We start from the raw sequence: 18304 nt of genomic DNA on the forward strand, positions 1-18304 counted from the left end.
AAATGTCATCTGTCATTTGGATGCCCAATCTCGTAAGGTCCTGTTGCAATTTTTCACAATCGTCTTGCGATTTAACAACTTTGAATAACTTTGTGTCATCAGCAAATTTAATTATCTATTTATTTGCATCTCTACATCATTTATAAATATGATAAAAAGCAGCTGTCCCAACACACAGACCCCTGGGGAACCCCAGTATCTACTCCTCTCCACTGAGAATACTGACCATTTAACTCTACTCTCTGTTTTAATCTTTTAACCAGATTTTAATCCACAATAGGTCATGACCTCTTATCCCATGACTTTCTAATTTCCTCAGGAGTCTTTCACGAGGTACTTTGACAAATGTCTTTTGAAAATCCAGATACATATCAACCACTTCACCTTTATCAACATGTTTATTCACCCATTCAGAGAAATGTAGTAGATTGGTGAGGCAAGATCTCCCTTAACTAAATCCATGTTGGCTTTTGTTTCAATAATCTAAGCTTATGTATATGCTCTTTTATTTTGTTCTTCATAGCAATTTCTACCATTTTGGCATTCACATTTTGCAGGGCTCTCTCTGTGATGCACAGCAGAAGAGAAGTTGCTGACAGCAGATGAATACTTTCTCATTCAGACCTGCCAACCTCCCCCCCCCCCCCCCCCCCCCCCCAGAAGCCACATTTGAAGTGCCTCACCAGGGCTTCCAAGTAAAGTGTGCCCAGTCATTGTCTCAGGAATGCTGGCTACTAGAGAAATCTAGACCAGTGTTGCAACCTAATTGAGACAGCAGTCTCCCGCAGGGTTGACAAGCAGCCAGCTCTCTGAGCTCCCTTGGCGGAGGATGAGCACAGTGTAAACACTCCCCCAACAAAAACCAGAGGCTCCGGTTAATTCAAATAAGAGATCCACACTGTAATCCTACTGTGAGAAGGTCATATAAGTATTCTCAAACCTCTGTGAAAACACTGAAATTTCTGCTCAGCAAAAGATTAGAGAGAACAACAAAGGTAAACAGGAATGGGGGGACAGGAATATCAGATTCCTCTGTGATATCCCTTTCCCTCCACAGAGTAAAATATTCATTTTTTTTTTTTCTAAAATAATTAAGCAAAGCTTAAACAAATAAGTATTCCCTGCTCAACTGAGACTTGGACCTCTTATCAATTCAGGAGCTGAATTCCAACTTGTGTAGAAACTGCACATCTGCTGGAGTCAAAGAAATAATGGACTTATGACTGTCTGGTGCCCTTATAGGGTGGAGCTCACAAGTCTTTAGTCTCTGTCTCCATCTGCTGATCAACGGATATAACCCACAGGATCTGGACTGGTCTGGTAAGGACAGTAAAGCAATGTGACTAACAGTTCAAAGTTCATACATATAGAAAAACATTTCAACAGACCATAATTCACATGTGTCTAAAGACTACAATAATAGTTCACAGTATACACATATCTCAAAATATATCACATTTCTAACGAAAGTCCCCACTTTTCACCTGCTCTATTGTTTTGTGCTTTAGGAGAAAGTTTGAATCCACGGCAAACACCATTACAGCTTCATAACACAAGAGCAAATGCGAAATGGTGGCTTTCTTTGGGACTATGGAGTGAGATGGGTTTGAGATAAGTTTACCTTATGAAGTATTATAGACTTTAGATATGTGTGAAATATGGACTACTTATATTCTTCTGTATACATGCAAACTTTGGACTACTGAAATCATATTTACTTACTTATTATACTGCTGATAAGGATTTTTATTTTAGAGATGACCTATGATTATAGTACATAGACCTTAAAATCGCTATTAAGCAACTCAAAGCTATGCAAGTTCTGAGGTCTCTTTCTCCTTGCCAGTATAATGATGCCACATTTTAGGTGAACTGTTAAACTATTGGTGGTGACTGATTTCACTGACACTTGTTGGCTTGTTTTGGCACATAACATAAAAAAACATAACATTACAGAAATATTCCTCAGTATTAACAACACCTTAACGTTCTCTAACCTGTTGCTGTGTTTTGGATATAGGATGAAGGCTGTGCCCCGATCTGCATCCTCTCTTATTGATTTCATGTTCAGAATCAGAGGGCAACAAGTTTTAGGTGAATCCTATTTTACCTGCTCTCGAGTGGCTAAAGCTGTCTTTCCAGGGAAGTTCTTACTGCAGCCAATGGATTTGATTAATTGTCGGGGTTTCACTGGGTCATAGTCAGTTCCTCTACAGAGATCATAAAGCCACAACCTGAGAGAGAAAAGAGATCAGCACTTGCTGTAAATGAACGAAGTGTACTCACTTGCTGAGGGCTGCTTCCTTTTCACAGGCTGGAAGAATGTGGGAACAGATGAGACACTTTGCACAGTGCAAATAAATATATTCAACTCATGGAGTAAAAAGAAAGGTACCAAGAAACATGCTACTCACCCTGTCTTTTCCCCAAAATGATTTTGCAGCTGAGAGTTGCTGAACTGAGTCAGCTGACCCACATACTCCACACCCAAATTCTGACTGACAGAAGCACCCAGCTTTCCGCCCAGATGCCGGCTGTAGGAGAAAAGGAACAGAAACAATAATAGCCAGAACTGTGGAAAGAACCAGTGCTAGGAAAAGAGAGCTCCCAGGAACAGCTCAGAAACTCATTATGGGACTATTTCAGTATTACTTTAGAGACATACCTGAAGATGTATATGGGTCTATGAGCAATGTATAGCAAGCAAATAGTCTTTGTACTGATATCAGCTATAAATATCTATGTGAATACATGATGTACATCTGTAATTACACTGAATTAACAGAGAACATTGCCCTCAGACATCATTAAGGTAGCATATTCACGTAACAGAAAATAAGGGGGAAAAACATAATTCTTGGAAGGCAGGTCTTACATTTTACTGATAGGAAGCTGGCTGAAAAGTTCTGGCACTGATCCTTGAGGTATCACTGTCTGACGATTTGGTTTGTTTAACCCACAGGCTAATTTTGCCAGCATCTGAAATTGTAAACAGCAACAGAGAACAAAAAGCACAAACATATTAAAAGCTCTTAAGAGCCAAGACCCCTCAGACTATCCCATTCAGCTGGAAACAGAAAATACATACAATAAGACAATTATGTATTTATATTTACTATTCCTTCATTAATTTTGAAAGTCTATTAATATGTAAACCGCTGTGAATTTAGTTGGATTATAGCGGTGTAGAAGATAGAACAGACTAGAATAGAACTTCACCATTGACTGGGTAAATGTCTCATCAAGACATGCTAGAAAAGGTAAGGTTTCTAGATGCCATAAATTACTGTTTCAAGGAGTAATCAATCCAGGAACTGACCAGAAGGGAAAATACTTTAGATCTAGTCCTTATTAGTGCACACAGTCTGGTGAAAAGGGTAATGGTGGTAGAGTCACTGCAATAAAGACAACAAAATAATAAAATCTGTCATGCCTCATTGTCTTCTACCCGCTTGTCTGGATGATGTAGAAGTTCTGTGGAAACATCAGAGTTGCCTGGTGTTGACATCATCTTGGTGTATCTCCTGGCCATGCCAAGCCCCTTTGGAGCATTTGATGCTAAGGAGAGGCAACAAGACTGACTTGTGAGGTAGGGAGTTATATATTTGTTTGTGTTTGTTACAATGGGGAAGAAGACAGTCAAGACTAAGCAAAATCTGGGCTTGTGTAGTTCCACATGTGATTTCATCGTGCCCAGCCAAGGCAGGTTTTTCCTTGTAATGAGCTTTGATTAGATTGGCTGAGAGGACACCCAAACCCCCATCTCAGGGCTTACAATTGGTGTCAAGCTTTCCCAAGGATTCAGCCCCAGATACCTCAAATACTTTGACTACTAGATGCCTACGCAAAGCAGTATTTCAAATGGACTGTAAGAAACTAGTTGTGGTGAACTTGGAACATAAAGATGTTTATCTATGGGATATCTGGACTGGTAGTATCCAAAACCAAAAGTTTACTTCAGGGTACTGTGGGGTAACTATACTCCTTTTGACAAGCCCCAGGAAATATTCAGTCAATGGTGGTCGGTGTTTTAAACAAATGCTGACTGCCACAGACAAAATTAGCCACAGATATTCAATGTCAGGTCATGTCTGGGCACCAGCATCGAATATCCAGGGCTAATTAAACTTTGCTGACTGCTGGATTTTATGTGCATCCTGGCCGATAGTCAGCTGGAAGACGCATAAGGGATGTAGGTCAGTGCCCTCTGTTCCTCCAATTCTCCCCTCCCTCTCCTGTAATCCTGATCCTCCCTCCCATTCCCAAAGTGCAAAGAGTTGATCAAGTGGGCATTGCTCCTGCTCTTTAGACCCCCCTGGACCACCAAGTGTCTACGAGGTATGCCTGGGGTGGGGGGGTGGGGCTAAGGGGTGGGAGAGGTTGGGGTGGGGACTTCGAGGGTGGCAGGGAGGGAGGGATCATGATCAGATGGGAGGAAGGGGCACCAGGAAAGCTGATGCTGCAAGCAGACATTAACTGGGCACTGGTCAATATTCAGACCAGTGCCCAGTTAACTTTGAGGCTAAAGTTAGGACAGCCTTTTTACTATCCTAACTTTAGCTGCTTACATTTAGTGGTTTGAATATGGTCGTTAACTAGTCAAGCTCTGCCCATGAACCACCCCGGCACTAACTAGATAGTGCAGGGGTAATCTGTGGTGATATTCAACAGCACTGTCTGGTTAAGAGTCATTGAATACCACCACTTAAGCAGTCACGAGCAATTTAACTAAGCAGGAGCCTCTTCTGCCAGGCTAAATTGCTTTGAATATTGGGCAAACTGTTTCCAAGTTTGAGAACTTAGTCACTAAAATTTCTATGGCGGAGAAGAGATTCCAAGGTTTAGAACTACAGGCTCTCTCTAATCAACTGGTGTTTCGGATATTAAAGATAGCTTCTCAAACCATAATAAAGATTGAGAGTTACAGCAGGCTTGTCCTTGAGGATTGCAAACAGGCCAGGTTTTCAGAATATCCTTAATGAATATGCATGAGAAAGACTTGCATGCCTATTACATATAACATAGTAAATAGCAGATAAGAACGGTCCATCCAGTCTGCACAACTGTCACACTCATTATCAGTTCATGATTAAACCAACAATGAACATGGTATAAAATATGTATACTTGATCTGATCTCTCTTTGCCATTTTCAGGACACAGACTGTAGAAGTCTACCCAGCACTGTTCTTATCTCCTTTCCAGCCCATCCTGATCTGTTTTATCATATACAGAACTCAGACCGTAATGTCTCACCTTGTCCTTACATTCCAACTACTAGAGTTGCTGTCAAAGCCCTCTCCAGCACATTTTAATTTGTCTTACCATACACAGGACACAGACCTTAAGAAGTCTGACCTCAGTCCCTCTCATCCACTGTATGTAGATCTCTCATGCAAATTTATTATTACATAATAAAGGGCTGTCCTTTCATATATTAGTCTATAACAGTCCAGTTCTACCTATTCACAACATGACTATTAATCCACTTTTTAAGGCACTAACACTGCTCCATGTCAGAAAATCACCACTAATGCTTCATCTCCTTTGTCAGCAACCTTCCGATGACTCACTCTATTGGCGGTGTATTCTTAGCAATAAATCTTTTGGCCTCAACACAGGCCGTATTTCATAAGTACTTCATCAGGACACTGTACTAAAATTAAAAGTATATAACACATTGAGGCGTATTTTCAAAGCACTTAGACTTACAAAGTTACATAGCAACCTATGGAACTTTGTAAGTCTAAGAGCTTTGAAAATGAGCCCCATTGTATATCAACCTATTTACAAACATTTATACAAACTAATCACAGTGCAAAACTATTAATAAGATACCTTGCTTGCCCTCTTCATTCGGTTTTGATCTCAACCGGTGCTCACAACCGGCATCTAACTTATAGACGCCAACACATGCGCAGGACATTTATAGTCACCGCTTACCCTTCAAAATCCCAACAGCAGTGATTTTCTGACATGGAGCAGTGGAAATACCTTAAAAAGTAGACTAATTTTAGTGAATTACAGTAAAATCTTGTTGAACCAACGCAAAGGAGAAGACTACCGGAAGACAAACTATTACATCTAAGTTGGAAAGATTGGTAATATCTTTCTGAAGAGGGATTTTTTTTTTTTTTTTGATATATGGATTATAGGGAATAACGGCTTCACGTCTGGATTGAAAAAGCCGTGATCCTTTAGAAGTTTTTGAAAGGGGCAAAATACTCTAGAGTAGGATGTTAGTGTTTATGTATGGATGAGCTTTAAAAAATTTTTTTTAAGTGTATGAATAATGTAAGGTATTGACTAGTGGACGTTAATATATTTAGAGAATTACTCATGTTGTGAACATGCAAATTTATTAGGGATATCTTGAAAACCTTGTCTGCTTGCAGCCCTTGAGGACTGAACTTAATATAAGACATAACATAACGTAAGTACACAAACACAAGGTTGTACAGTGCGATACTGCACGCAAACACATCCCCCCTCTATCGCCCTACCCTCATGAGAAACAAACAAGTGATCAACTATAAAATCCAACATAATCCAACATTCAATACTTAAATACACCCTATCGGACAAACTCCCTCCCCTTCCCAAAAAAGGGGGTAATTTGATTTTATATATACATACACACACACACCCCATGGGTATCTCAGAGGAAAAAAGTAAGAGTTACCTCAGTCCACAACAAGAGACGAAAGGGTGTACTCTTATTCCTCCAGTCATATCATGAGGAACCTAAGAATAGTATGTACACAAAACAAAACAATCTCATGTTTCTGTTACTAACCCAAGGCGTGTGCAGTACAATGACCTCTCCCCAAAAAGGAGAGAAATGTAGATAGGAATACCCAATAAAACAAAGGAAGAATAATTTACAATATATTAAGAATCAAACTCCTGGCTCTATGAAGTAAGGATTAAATATAAACATTCCAAACTGCAAGAAACAACTTTTTCCCGTTTAGGCAAACATTTTGCTTGCCTCTGTTCCAGCAGCATCAGTTTCTCCAGGCCCAGAAATATGGAGCAGTATCATTGATCCACACGCCTAAAATAATTCACCTACCCAATACCCCTGTCTTTCGGAGAAGGAGAGTATGATAATGATTGGGAACATGAAAAGCCTCATATTTGTTCAAAAGCAGCCCTGTCGGGGAAAATGGAAGAGACTACTCCAAAAGTCTCTCAAGATAACGCAAAATTGCTCTCCAAAATAATTTCATCTTTGAGCAGCCCCAGAAGGCAAGGAAAAAAAAAAAAAAAAAAAAAAAAAAAGAGTTGTTATCCTGAGTACATTTCCTACAAATAGAGGTCTCCATCCCTCCAATCTTAAATGCTTGCTCATTTGTAAAACAGGCCCTATGCAACGTATGAAACTGACATTCCCACAATTCAGCACTAGTCGAAATCTCTGGTATATGCTTAATTAATTTGGTAAAGTCCAAAGAGTCGGTGGGCAAACCTAAATCATGACACCATTTGCTAATAAATTCCTCCCGATTCTGGGCAGCAAAACGTTAACTGCAATTCCTTATGAAGGGAAGAAATTGACACCTCCATCCCAAAATCTATCAAAAAAACTCCTGCAAACGGATACCCAAGGGCAAAGCCAACCTCTCAGAGTCCAACGATCAAATATAATGCTGTAATTAGCAATAAGTGAGAAAGTCCTGTTGTTCAGCTATTCTTTTGACTTGCAAAGCTGCCCAAGAAAGCAACTTTCCTCCATCTCCTAAAACATGTTGTAAAAATAGTACAACTTTGGCGGCCCATCGCCTAAAACAGGGTCCCTTCCCGGGGAAAATTGTAAATTACCCTGAATAGGTAGTTGATTTGATGTCCCTGGGTTCCCCCAAGAAGTATAACTAAATTTCATCAGGCCTCCCTTAAAGGACAGAGCAGGACACTTTGATTGAGATATAGAAGCAATAAACCTAACGGGCTCTGTAAAAAAGAATTACTATGCCACGGATAATAAAATGCTTCTTCATAGGCCCTAGGGGTATACACTTGTTCCCCAAGAATCCAATCCCCCAGATGTTGGAAGTAAACAGACCTGGTTATAGTGACATAGGTTTGGAAGTTCCATGACGCCATATTTCCAAGAACCTAGTAGGTGTTTAAAGGATGTTTTAGGTTTCCTGCCATGCCAACAAAATTTAGACAAGAATATCCGCAGGGAGTTAAAATCTCGCTTCAACAATCTAAGAGGTAAAAATTGTAATGTACACAGCCATTTGAGAAATAAAACCATATTAAAGAGATGAATCTGACCATGCACCAACAGGGGAAGGTGCATCCACATTGCCAAAAAATCCCTAGTGTGATCCATCAAAACAAATTGACATCACAAAGCAAAGAGGTTTTATAAGGCACGTGGAGTCCTAGATAATAAAAGGAGGTGGTCTCCCATTGCAGTAGAAAGGGCCTTCCTACTGTATTCGTACAGATCCTATAGTCGGCAACAACAAAGACTTTCCCAGATTCAGCTTAAGCCAGAAAAATCACCATATTCAGCAAAACTTTCCATTAATGCTGACAAAGGCGTCTGTGACTTCACAATATGCACTAACAGGTAATCTGCGATAGCAGCGAGCTTAAAGTCCTGTTGAGCAACTCTCACCCCTTGATGTCTGGACTGCCCAAAATCTCCCGGATCAAAGGATCTAAGTTTGGAACAAACAATAATGGAGTCAAAGGACAGCCCTTACGCATGCCTCTGTGTATATCAAAAAACTGAGCAAAAATCCCACTCGTCCAAATCACCGCCTTCGGGACATATAAAGAGTTTGTACAGAAGCTAAAAAACAAACAAAAAACCCCACCCTCAATACCATAATAAATAAATATTTAAAAAAAAATTGTTGTTTACTCGAACCAAGTCTTAAATGTCCAGGCAAATGATTCCATAAGTTTGCTCTTACCATAAAAAAAAAAACAACTCGATTTCGTGTATCCGCAAATGACTAAAAGAGATACACAATTGCTTAGCTACCTCAGAACGTAATGCCCGCTTTGGTTGGTAAACAGACAGAGCATTCATAAAATACTGTGGAACTTTAGCATACATCTGCTGATGAATCAAAACCAATACTTTAAATAATACTCGTAATTTTATCAGAAGCCAATGCAGCCTCTTCAAAATTGGCATAATATGATCTGACCTCTTTATAACAATAAGTAATCATGCTATTGCGTTTTGAACAAATTGCAGAGCCTGGATCCTGGCTTTTAACATACCCAGGTATAAAGAATTACAATAATCCAATCTTGTTAATTACCAGACTCTGCACGATTGTTCGAAAATCATGATCCAATATCATTCCCTTCAACTTGCTAAGGGCACGAAGTTGAAAAAAAAAGAAAAGGTTGTAATTACATGGCTTACTAGGATCATTAATTTGTTACTTGGTGCAAGAGCTTATACAGATGAGTTGATAGGTATTGAAGTTAAAACTATATCAAAGTCAACTAGATCTGATCTTACAATTGTGGATAACTTTAGGCCAATAGTTAGTATCCCTTGGATAGCCAAATTTTTGAAATTTGTGGTTAATGATCAATTAACTAATTTTATCTGGTACGGATGGGGAGAGGGATCTTGGGGTGATAGTATCTGAGGATCTGAAGGCGATGAAACAGTGTGACAAGGCGGTGGCCGTAGCTAGAAGGTTACTAGGCTGTACAGAGAGAGGTGTGACCAGCAGAAGAAAAGAGGTGTTGATGCTCCTGTACAAGTCGTTGGTGAGGCCCCACCTGGAGTACTGTGTTCAGTTTTGGAGGCCATATCTTGCTAAGGATGTAAAAAGAATTGAAGCGGTGCAAAGAAAAGCTACGAGGATGGTATGGGATTTGCGTTACAAGACGTATGAGGAGAGACTTGCAGACCTGAACAAGTATACCCTGGAGGAAAGGAGGAACAGGGGTGATATGATACAGACATTCAAATATTTGAAAGGTATTAATCCGCAAACGAACCTTTTCCGGAGATGGGAAGGCAGTAGAACGAGAGGGCATGAAATGAGATTGAAGGGGGGCAGACTCAAGAAGAATGTCAGGAAGTATTTTTTCATGGAGAGGGTGGTGGATGCTTGGAATGCCCTCCCGCGGGAGGTGGTACAGATGAAAATGGTAACGGAATTCAAACATGCGTGGCATAAACATAAAGGAATCCTGTGCAGAAGGAAGGGATCCTCAGGAGCTTAGCCTAGAATGGGTGGCAGAGCTGGTGGTTGGGCGGCGGGGATAGTGCTGGGAAGACTTATACAGTCTATGCCGGGGCTGGTGGTTGGGCGGCAGGGATAGTGCTGGGCAGACTTATACGGTCTGTGCCAGAGCCGGTGGTGGGAGGTGGGGCTGGTGGTTGGGAGGCGGGGATAGTGCTGGCCAGACATATACGGTCTGTGCCCTGAAGAGGACAGGTACAAATAAAAAGTAGCACATATGAATTTATCTTGTTGGGCAGACTGGATGGACCGTGCAGGTCTTTTTCTGCCGTCATCTACTATGTTACTATGTAATTGACAGTTTGCATTTTACTCAGCATGATTTTAGACTGTAGCATAGTAACTCATGAGACACTGCTGCTAACCTTCACACTTGAGGTTAGAAGTTATTTGGGCAAAGGGAAACAGGTTACCCTTCTTCAGTTTGATATTTTGGCAGCCGTTTGATGCTGTTGATCATCTAAAATTACTGTACATACTTAGTGAATTGGGAGCAGCTAGTATGATGCTAAAATGGTTCAAAGAATTTTTAACAAAGCATACATATTGTGTAAAGAAAAATTATGAAACATCTCTGCCCTGGCAATCACTTTGTGGGATGCCCCAGGGCTCACCACTCTCTCCATTACTGTTCAATATTTATTTTAATCCCTGGGTAAAGTACTGCCTGGTTTAGGAGTGTATGTTTTTTATGCTGACAATATATTTTTATTATGTCCTGAGTTGAGTTCTTTTGAGAACACGTTATATAATTTGAAACTAAACATTTCTTTAAATTAATATGTGGACTCATAGGAATTTTTTGAAGTTGAACAAGTTGAAAACCAAAATTCAATGTTTTGCCGATTTCAAATCATTACCAGTTACAGAATTAACTTAGGAGTCAGTGAAATTTTGAAATCTTAAAGAGAAGCAAGGGTATTGGGTGTCCTCTTAGACTCTGAATTAACTTATGAATCTCAGATAAATATTTTTTACCTACATTGTTTTTCAAATTACATCAATTAAGGGCTATTAAGTCATCTTTGCGCAAGCAAAGCTTTAGGGTTATAACCCAATCAATACTTCTTCCACAACTGGATTATTGTAACTTCCTTATATAATACAGTTTCTTTGAAACTGAAAAATACAATTTTTGCAGAATACTGCAGCTAGACTAATTTTTCATGTGGGCAAATTCGAAAGGGCTTCTCCTTTGTTGGAATCTTTACATTGGCTTCTGTTTAATTCTCGAATACTGTTTAAAATTGTGTGTTTGATCTTTAAATCTTTTCATGGCCTAAATTCTGAAACAGTCATTAAGATTTTGAATTTCTCAAATAATCAGTCCACATTGTATCAAAGAAAAGAAAAAATGAAACTTAACTTTCCTACAATGAAAAAAATAGTTAGAAATAAGAGGCAGATAGAATTGTCTTTTTCCCTTTCAAGGGTCCAGGATCTGGAATAATCTTCCAAGGCAGATTAGAGAACTATCTTCTTATTTTCTTTAAAAACATATTTGTTTTCAAAATTGGGTTCTTAATTTATAATGATATAATCGATTGAAGGATTATTATTGTATTTGTACTTCCCTTTACTGCTGAGGCTTCTAGCTGTAATTCACTTAGAATTTTTAAAGGAAGTAAGTGGAATATAAGATTATAGATAGTATAGTATATTGTGCATAACCCATCTGTCTGGACCGGTCCGGGGGTGGGGGGGGGCAAACGCTAAGGAATGGCAAGTTAGATGTAAAAAAAGTAATAAGATGAGCCAAGAGAGACTGTGAAAAGAAGTTTGCTGTAGAGGGAAGAATTTACACTAAAAACCTTTTCAAGCACATCAGCAGCAAAAAGCCCAATATCCTCTAAACTCCCTTACTAGCAGGGAATAGAAACGATATACAAGCCCTTAGTGCCACATTTCAAAAGGCTACAGAAGGAACATAAAAAAAAAAAAGATCTGTGTCACTTTCACACACCAGATCATACTTCAGCACACAGACATTTTCCTACCTTGTTGTGTGCAATCCCAGCTGAACACTGAAAGCTGGTTTCGGCTTCAATAGCTGCTCTCATCTCCTCAACAATGACTGCACCCACAGCAAGGTGCAGGTCTGGGCAACTGGTGTCCTCAAGTGGTAGGGAGGTCAGCCACTGATGTAACCCATGCTGACGCAGCTCCTCTACAAATAAAGCCACCAAGTAATCTTAGCACATATAATAGACACCTCTGTTGTGCAATAGCAATATCAAACTTGGGGATGTTTTATATTAATCTCCCATATGTTTAGCTGAAGTACTTTCCCAAGCTTCAAAACAAAACCGTCACTTTGCAACAGTATCACCACCTTACAAAAAAATCATCATCATTAGGTTAACTTCAGCCTCCACATGCATGGGTTTCCCTTAGAAAATTCTGTGGTGGCCCCATGTACTTTGCAGGTGCCAAGACCGAGGGGAAAAAAAGGGGGATAGAGAATGTACTTCAATTTCAAAATAAAAGCACAGCCCCTTTTCTGGCGGGCATGGGGGTGGTTAGAAAGAGGCAATTTTCCAAAAGAAGCCTTCTCTGTGGGTAAATACCCATTTCTGGAGGAGTAGCCTAGTGGTTAGTGCAATGGACTTTGATCCTGGGGAACTGAATTCAATTCCCACTGCAGCTCCTTGTGACTCTGGGCAAGTCACTTAACCCTCCATTACCCCTGGTACAAAATAAGTATCTGAATATATGTAAACTGCTTTGAATGTAATTGCAAAAACCTCAGAAAGGCAGTATATCAAGTACCATTTCCCTTTCCCTATTTTAAATTCTACATGGAATGTTGCTACTATTGGAGATTCTAGATGGAATGTTGCTACTATTGAGATTCTGTTGCTACTATTTGAGATTCTACATGGAATGTTGCTATTCCACTAGCAACATTCCATGTAGAAGCCTGCCCTTGCAGATCAGCAACGCGGCCGCGCAGGCTTCTGTTTCTGTGAGTCTGACGTCCTGCATGTATGTGCAGGACGTCAGACTCACAGAAAGAGAAGCCTGCACGGCTGCACTGGTGATCTGCAAGGGCAGGCTTCTACATGGAATGTTGCTAGTGGAGGAGTAGCCTGGTGGTTAGTGCAGCGGACTTTGATCCTGGGGAACTGAGTTCAATTCCCACTGCAGCTCCTTGTGACTCTGGGCAAGTCACTTAACCCTCCATTGCCCCTGGTACAAAATAAGTACCTGAATATATGTAAACCACTTTGAATGTAGTTGCAAAAACCTCAGAAAGGTGGTATATCAAGTCCCATTTCCCTTTCTCCAGTGTTCTGAACAGAATACAGTAAGAACACAGGCAATACTTTAAAACAGAAACAGCGCAGAAACAGAGTACATGTGACTTAATATCAAATAGAAGGCAAAATAACAAGAGAGGAGAGGGGATAAAGTAGAGCTGTCCACTCCCCTCCTACATAAAGAATGGTACACCTTTACAGGCAGCAGCAGCAGTGCCCTTGTTTTGCTATGCCCCTTACCCCCAACAGCAGCTTTATTTAGATTCAGACTGGTACCTTTAGAGCTCTGTTCTACACCCTTCCATGCTGAGCAGGGGAAGCCTTGGATGTAGGTGCTCGGTAACAAATCTGCAGAGAATGGACTTGCTTTCTCTTTCCTAAGTCTGTCCTGTATGGCACTTGTCAAATCAACGTAAGCCTCATCAATGCTTGCTCGCTCAATCATAGCAAATCGTGACATCACTTCAATTACTTCTACGCTGGCCTCACGGTACCTGCAGAAACATAAAACAAAGTTACTAGTGATGTAAGTAAGGATCTGCAAAGATGATCCTGTGTGATCTGTGATGCAGCCTCCATGCTCACAGACAGCACCTTGCTCTGAAGGCTATTGTGTCAAGCATGGAACCGCCCCCCCCCCCCCCCCCCCCAAGCAACAGGTCCTTTCTTGTTGGCTTTTTTTCTCCTCTCTATATCCCTCCATTTTTGATCTTCCCTTTGGACAGCATGCTTGGTGAGATGCAGGGCTGGAAAGGGTAGGGATGGATGTTGGATTTAGCTTTTTTAGTAGTAGCTCAAGGTGAGCTACATTTAGATACCGTAGGTCTTTTTTCTGTCCCTGGAGGGCTTACAATCTAAGAGACCCTTTTACTAAAGCTTAGCACGCGCTAACTAAATTATTGTATACTAAATGCTAAGAAGACCATAGAGCACATTAAGCTTTAGTAAAAGAGCCCCTAAGTTTGTACCAGAGACAATGGAGGATTAAGTGACTTGCTCAAGGCAATGAGGAGCATCTGTGAGATTTGAACCTTGTCTTCCCTGGTTTTCAACTTGATGCTGCAACCGAAAGGTTTAAAAAAAAAAACAAAAAAAAAAACAACCAAAGGTTTTGGTGCCAAAAGTCCCCCAAAGTGACACACACTCAAACCACGCAGGTGTGTTGCATCTCTCCTTTTCCTTCTATAAGTCAGATGTGCCTATGCTGCTCACCGAGGACTGTGAAAATGTCAGAAAGAGCTGCAAATTCCCCTCAAGGTAGCAGTGAGAAGCAAAAAGGAAGCATCTATCACTATTGGTAGCAAAGAAAGGTGTATCTGTGCAGCATCTAACCATATATGACAGAAAGATAACTTGTTGAAGTTTTACAGTGATGACCAGAAATTAATGAAAAATACGAAAACATCGCATAGGGCAAAAAAATGTGTGCGCTGAGTGGATTTGACAACGAAGAAATCAACGTATGCTGTGGCCATGAAGCAAGCAAGCTAGAAAATATTGAAGATCTTTCATTCCCGCCACACCACCAGAGCAATTTCCTGTCAATCTATCCCACAGCAGGTCCAGAACTGAATTGAAATTGCCTGCAAACACCAATGGGAGACGTGTATAACCCTGACAAGCCCGTAGCAGATGCCTGTAGAATGTGCTGTCTGTAGGGACAGGACTATATACCCCAATTAACACCAGTTCACGACTTTGTAGGTTTAAATGCACCCCTACAGTGTCCCTCTTCATCCTACAAAATCTGAAAGATAAAAGCAAACAATTTGAAGGTCATTCTCACCTTGATGGGAAGCCAGTGTAATTTGACTAATAGAGGGGAGACACGTTCAAAATGAGAGATTTGTATATAAACTTGGCTCCTGTGTTTTCAGCTGTTTGAAATGTCTTTAACAGGTACTCCTTACAGCCGGCGTATATGACATTGCAATAATCTAATCGGGATAAGATTAATGATTGTACCAATAGTTTGAATGTTTCTGATGAGAAATATGGTCTAATCCTTTTTAGATTTATTTATTTATTTATTTTTGTTACATTTGTACCCTGCGCTTTCCCACTCATGGCAGGCTCAGTGCGGCTTACATGGGGGCAATGGAGGGTTAAGTGATTTGCCAAGAGTCACAAGGAGCTGCCTGTGCCTGAAGTGGGAATCGAAATCAGTTCCTCAGGACCAAAGTCCACCACCCTAACCACTAGGCCACTCCTCCACTCCACAGAGACCTGAAAGATTTTTTGATTACTGATATTTATCTGTAATTACTCCTAGAATTTTCAGAGTATTGTCAATAGGGAATGAAGTATTATCTGTTATGAAGCTGTTGTAGTTGGTCTGGTAATAGATATTGGAGAGATGACCATGAATTTAGTTTTATCTTTATTTAGTTTGAATTCTGAGGCCCAGATTTCCATCAAATTTAAGCTGTTTTGCCTTTTCTAGGATATCTTGTATGTTCTTTTTAAAGGATATATAAAAGGTTGAAAAGTGAGGTGAAGGAAGCTATTAGGGCTAAAAGAAACGCCTTCAGAAAATGAAAGAAGGAACCGTCTGAAAATAACAAGAAACAGCATAAGGAGTGTCAAAGCAAATGCAAGGCGCAGATTAAGAAGGCCAAGAGGGAGTATGAAAAAAAGATAGCATTAGAGGCAAAAGAATCGGTTGGCCCGCTGGATGACCGAGGGGTAAAAGGGGCGATCAAGGAAGACAAAGACGTAGCGGAGAGACTGAATGAATTCTTTGCTTCGGTCTTCACCGAGGAAGATTTGGGTGGGATATCGGTGTCGGAAATGGTATTTCAAGCGGACGAGTCGGAGAAACTTACTGACTTCACGGTAAACCTGGAGGACGTAATGGGGCAGTTCGGCAAACTGAAGAGTAGCAAATCTCCTGGACCAGATGGTATTCATCCTAGAGTACTGATAGAACTGAAAAACGAGCTTGCAGAGCTACTGCTAGTGATATGCAACTTATCCTTAAAATCGAGCATGGTACCGGAAGACTGGAGGGTGGCCAATGTAACGCCCATTTTAAAAAAAGGCTCCAGGGGAGATCCGGGAAATTATAGACCGGTGAGTCTGACGTTGGTGCCGGGGAAAATGGTAGAGGCTATTATTAAAAACAAAATTACAGAGCACATCCGAGGACATGGATTACTGAGACTGAGTCAGCATGGCTTTTGTGTGGGGAAATCTTGCCTGACCAATTTACTTCAATTCTTTGAAGGAGTGAACAAACATGTGGACAAAGGGGAGTCGGTTGATATTGTGTATCTGGATTTTCAAAAGGCGTTTGACAAGGTACCTCATGAAAGGCTACAGAGGAAATTGGAGGGTCATGGGATACGAGGAAATGTCCTATTGTGGATTAAAAACTGGTTGAAGGATAGGAAACAGAGAATGGGGTTAAATGGGCAATATTCACAATGGAGAAGGGTAGTTAGTGGGGTTCCTCAGGGGTCCGTGCTAGGACCGCTGCTTTTTAATATATTTATAAATGATTTAGAGATGGGAGTAACTAGCGAGGTAATTAAATTTGCTGATGACACAAAGTTATTCAAAGTCGTTAAATTGCGACAGGATTGTGAAAAATTACAAGAGGACCTTACGAGACTGGGAGACTGGGTGGCTAAATGGCAGATGATGTTTAATGTGAGCAAGTGCAAGGTGATGCATGTGGGAAAAAAGAACCCGAATTATAGATAAGTCATGCAAGGTTCCACGTTAGGTGTTACGGACCAAGAAAGGGATCTGGGTGTCGTCGTCGATAACACACTGAAACCTTCTGCTCAGTGTGCTGCTGCGGCTAAGAAAGCGAATAGAATGTTGGGTATTATTAGGAAAGGTATGGAAAACAGGTGTGAGGATGTTATAATGCCGTTGTATCGCTCCATGGTGCGACCGCACCTTGAGTATTGTGTTCAATTCTGGTCGCCGCATCTCAAGAAAGATATAGTAGAATTGGAAAAGGTGCAGCGAAGGGCGACTAAAATGATAGCGGGGATGGGACGACTTCCCTATGAAGAAAGACTAAGGAGGCTAGGGCTATACAGCTTGGAGAAGAGACGGCTGAGGGGAGACATGATAAGAGGTATATAAAATAATGAGTGGAGTGGAACAGGTGGATGTGAAGCGTCTGTTCACGCTTTCCAAAAATACTAGGACTAGGGGGCATGCGATGAAACTACAGTGTAGTAAATTTAAAACAAATCAGAGAAACTTTCTTCACCCAACGTGTAATTAAACTCTGGAATTCGTTGCCGGAGAAAGTGGTGAAGGCGGTTAGCTTAGCAGAGTTTAAAAAGGGGTTGGACGGTTTCCTAAAGGACAAGTCCATAAACCACTACTAAACGGACTTGGAAAAATCCAAAATTCCAGGAATAACATGTATAGAATGTTTGTACGTTTGGGAAGCTTGCCAGGTGCCCTTGGCCTGGAATGGCCGCTATCGTGGACAGGATGCTGGGCTCGATGGACCCTTGGTCTTTTCCCAGTATGGCATTACTTATGTACTTATGTTATGTAACATATATTTATGTATTGAATCTTGTTAATTCTAATTTATTACCTAGTGCTGACATCATTACATTAAATAATATGGGTGATAATGGTGAGCCCTAAGAAACAGTGACCAAGGTGAGGATAAGGCTCCCCTCATTTTCACTTTGTATGATCTTAATTTCAGGAATCATTGAAACCATTTATGGACTGTGTCACATATACTAAAGTTGTCTAGCAGATTTAACAAGATATTATGATCTACGTCAAATGCGCTAGATATATCAAACTGCATTAATAACATCTTGGACCC

The 18304-nt window shown here is 40.6% G+C and overlaps 1 protein-coding gene across 3 annotated transcripts in view; it reads right to left on the reverse strand.

Moving 5' to 3' along the window:
* The window catches only part of POLH (DNA polymerase eta), an 81381-nt gene that overhangs the window by 27346 nt on the left and 35731 nt on the right, over positions 1-18304 (reverse strand). For all 3 annotated transcript variants that reach the window (XM_030195861.1, XM_030195860.1, XM_030195862.1), the window contains 5 exons: positions 13771-13988; positions 12232-12401; positions 2876-2979; positions 2415-2534; positions 2111-2234 (listed from right to left, as the gene is read on the reverse strand). In XM_030195861.1, the coding sequence (XP_030051721.1) occupies positions 2111-2234; positions 2415-2534; positions 2876-2979; positions 12232-12401; positions 13771-13988 (736 nt within the window). The remainder of the gene's footprint in view (positions 1-2110; positions 2235-2414; positions 2535-2875; positions 2980-12231; positions 12402-13770; positions 13989-18304) is intronic.

Source organism: Microcaecilia unicolor, chromosome 3 (assembly GCF_901765095.1).
Source record: "Microcaecilia unicolor chromosome 3, aMicUni1.1, whole genome shotgun sequence".
Classification (NCBI taxonomy): Eukaryota; Metazoa; Chordata; class Amphibia; order Gymnophiona; family Siphonopidae; genus Microcaecilia; species Microcaecilia unicolor.